At 52.0% G+C, this 3,741-nt stretch overlaps 1 protein-coding gene across 1 annotated transcript; it reads right to left on the reverse strand.

The window, feature by feature from the left end:
* Positions 1-1,489: 1,489 nt before the first annotated feature.
* Positions 1,490-3,537, reverse strand: ADRB2 (adrenoceptor beta 2). The gene has a single exon (XM_004280375.4). It carries the CDS (start codon positions 3,286-3,288, stop codon positions 2,032-2,034), a length of 1,257 nt encoding a protein of 418 aa, XP_004280423.1. The 5' UTR covers positions 3,289-3,537; the 3' UTR covers positions 1,490-2,031.
* Positions 3,538-3,741: the final 204 nt, after the last annotated feature.

Genomic DNA, 3,741 nt, shown 5'->3' on the forward strand with positions numbered 1-3,741 from the left:
GCTCTCCAAGGCTCGATGGCACATTCTAGAAACACGGGCAGCTAACTTTCTCTTGAGAGCTCAGGACTCACCCAGAAACACCCCATCACTGAGCTGACAGGAAGCAGAGGAGACTAATGCTTTTCTGGTTGGGGACCATGGCTGGGACAGAGGGAAGAAAGGAGTGGAGTCAGCTTCATGAGCGAGTGAAATGGCAATGAACCCTGCAGGCTGATCCTCTCCAGGCTGCCGTTGCCAAGGAGGATGATCCACTTGGTCAAACCTGGGCCAAGCTGTGGCTCAGACACACAGGCAAAAATAGAAAGGGGGTGGTAGAAGAAATGTGTTTACTTTTGTGATTTTTCCTTTACGTGCCTCTTAACACTATTATAATCTCTCCACAAACAGGCAGTAACGGCTCACAGTCCTCGCCTTCATTGATAAACCCTCCAAAACAATTCATGTCTCACAGGCAGTATGTGGGCAGCTGGAGAATCAGCTTGGCAGGCAGCGTGATGGAGTAGAAAGAGCATTGGCCCGGGGTCTGTCACTAACTGGGTGAACCGTGAGAAATTCCTCTCTGACGCTCTGCACAATGAAGTGGTTACATTAGGCAGAATCTAAAAATCTGTTTAGATTTTTGAAGTTTCTAACTGTAGTTCTCAGCCAGGGGTAATTTCATTCCTCAAGGGAAGGGTACTTGGCAATGACTGGAGACATTTTTGGTTGTCACAACTCAGGGGATGCACTGGCATCTAGTGGGTAGAGACCAGGGATGCTGCTGAACATCTGACAATGTGTAGGACAGCCCTTCACAATGGAGAATTATCTGGTTAAAAATGTTAATAGTGCGAGGTTGAGAAATTTCGATTTGTACAGAAGTGACTAGAGTCACAGGGAGAGGGGAAAAAAGGGACAGCAGTTCAGAGGAGGAGGGGTCAAACCCTGTTTCTAGGTCATGAGGTATTCACCAGTTAAGTGTTTCCCAGCTTTTCTCCCTATAACCCACGACCTTTTCATTTCCCTTGGAATTACCGGGCCATGTTTGAGTAGCTTTTTCACAAGAACTTTCTTATCCTTAAAATGCCAAGCCCTGATGCAGTACAAAGATCTCTACTGTAAGACACGGCAAAGATAAAAATATAAGCAGCTACAAAACAAGTAGAACTGGAAGGTGGGCGGTGGGGGCACATGAAGGGACACAACAGATGCCCTTAACTCTGTTTCCATGAGTCAGTGTTTCTGATGTTACAACACAAGAATAATACCCGTAGGAAGAGCAAGATGAGCTGTGCTCAGGGCGGGCAGAACTGATGTGGGGGCACCAGCGTCAGGAGAGATACAGGTTTACAACAGCAGATTCAAAGGCAAATGAACAGGTTAAGCAATCAGTGCGTGTCATTCCACATTAAGTCACTGGGAAGTTATTGCAAATAGTTACCTGCGGTTTTCAGTGGGGGAGGCAGCCACACTCCAGTCAAGGGGTTTTGGAGAAACAGGTGCAATTAAGTCATGGTCAAACAATTTATTTACTGTAAACTTTAGACTTTGCTCAGGAAAACAACCGAAGCTGCCCCTCAAATCCCTGCCTACAACACCCCGTTTGAGCAAATAAGAGGGGCGGGGAGAGTCCATGTTCACAGCAAAAGGTCCGAGAGACTCGAGTTTGTCCAGTCCAAGGGTGCAGGAAGGAAAGTCTCCTTCAGATACAAATTACCAGCAGCAATATATTACCCCTAATACTTGATCAATGAGGTAGATATGCGGGAAAAGTCATTAAAACATAGCAGCCCCAGGTCCTCTGAGACTGAAGCCCTTCAGACATAAACTTACGAGTTCCATGCAAAGAGGAACTGAACTGTACAAGAAACAGTCACTCAAATACGTTTTCTCTTTTTTACAACTTAAAAAAATAAAAAGGCAGAAGGATATCCTTCCTCCTGCACATCTCTATACAAGTTTATTCTAAATTTATTACACTCAAGTTAAATAGTCTGTTTAGTGTTTTGTTGGGTGGGGGGAGAAGGGGTCTTAAAAAGTAGAAAAAGCGCATTACAGCAGTGAGTCATTTGTACTACAGTTCCTCCCTTGCGAATCAGTGTTATCATTGGGCACAGTACCTTGCCGGTTCACGAAGTCTTCCGTGCCTGGGAGATCCTCACACAGCAGTTCATTGTCTTTCTCCTCCCCCAGGTGATATCCACTCTGTTCCCCTGGGTAGTCAGTTCTGCCATTGCTGTTGCTGGAGTAGCCATCCCCAGAGGCCTTCAAGGAAGACTTGCGCTGGCACAGGAGCTCCTGGAAGGCAATCCTGAAATCGGGGCTCCGGCAGTAGATGAGGGGATTGAAAGCAGAGTTGACATAGCCCACCCAGTTTAGAAGGATGTAAACTTCCTTAGGGATGAGGTTATCCTGGATCACGTGCACAATGTTGACAATGAAGAAGGGCAGCCAGCACAGGGTGAAAGTGCCCATGATAATGCCTAAAGTCTTGAGGGCTTTGTGTTCCTTCAAGCAGAACTTGGAGGCCCTGCGTTGTCCGGGCCCGCTCCGCCCATCCTGCTCCATTTGGCTGATGTTCTGGGTATGGAAGCGGCCCTCAGATTTGTCGATCTTCTGGAGCTGCCTTTTGGCTACCTGGAAGACCTTGGAGTAGACGAAGACCATGACCACCAGGGGCAAGTAGAAGGACACAATGGAGGAGGCAATGGCATAGGCTTGGTTCGTGAAGAAGTCACAGCAGGTCTCCTTGGCATAGCAGTTGATGGCTTCCTGGTGGGTGGCCCGGTACCAGTGCATCTGAATGGGCAAGAAGGAGGTAAGGCCGGACACGACCCACACCATCAAAACGACCACCCGCGCCTTATTCTTGGTCAGCAGGCACTGATACTTGAAGGGTGATGTGATGGCAAGGTAGCGATCCACGGCGATCACGCACAGGGTCTCAATGCTGGCTGTGACGCACAACACGTCAATGGAAGTCCAAAACTCACACCAGAAGTTGCCAAAAGCCCACATTTTCATGAGGATGTGGCAGGCCCCAAAGGGCACCACCGCCAGGCCCATGAGCAGGTCAGCACAGGCCAGGGAGGTGATGAAGTAGTTGGTGACTGTCTGCAGACGCTCGAACTTGGCGATGGCTGTGATGACCAGCACGTTTCCAAACACGATGGCCAGGACGATAAGCGACATGACGATGCCCATGCCTACCACCCACGCCTCGTCCCGTTCCTGTGTGACGTCTTGGTCCGGTGCGTGGCTTCCGTTGGGCGCCAGCAAAAAGACGCTGCGGTTCCCGGGCTGCCCCATGGCGCGCAAGCTGGCAGGTGAGCGCACGGGCGGCCAGCGCACCAGCCGCCCCTCAGCGAGCGGACCTCCGGCGGGGCGCTGCGGGCAGCAAGCGGGCACCTGGAAGCCTCATTCAGCGGCCGTGGGGTGGATGTGGTGGGGGCGCGTGGTGTTCTCAGCTCCGGGGGTGCTCTGGGCTCGCGGTGCCAGTCAGTCCCAGCCTGCGCTCTGGAGAAACAGCCTCGGAGTGCGCGCTGCCCGTTATGGGCACAGGGCTTTAGGGGAACTGCCCTCCCCGTGACGTGATGTAACTTTTGACCAATAGCGTGTGCGGGAAGCCCCGAAGGGGCGAGGCCCTCCGCCCCTTCCCTCCTCTCTCCCGCCCCCTCCTGGGGGTGGCACGGGCGGGGCACCCCCCCCCCCCCCCCCCCCGACCCGCACGGCCCCGCCGCTCTCGGCGGGCGGGCGAGCCGG

This window comes from Orcinus orca, chromosome 3 (assembly GCF_937001465.1).
Source record: "Orcinus orca chromosome 3, mOrcOrc1.1, whole genome shotgun sequence".
Taxonomy (NCBI): domain Eukaryota; kingdom Metazoa; phylum Chordata; class Mammalia; order Artiodactyla; family Delphinidae; genus Orcinus; species Orcinus orca.

Bases quoted from the DNA above. Each gene is read 5' to 3' on its own strand.
- ADRB2 (XM_004280375.4), bottom strand. From the start codon at position 3,288: ATGGGGCAGCCCGGGAACCGCAGCGTCTTTTTGCTGGCGCCCAACGGA.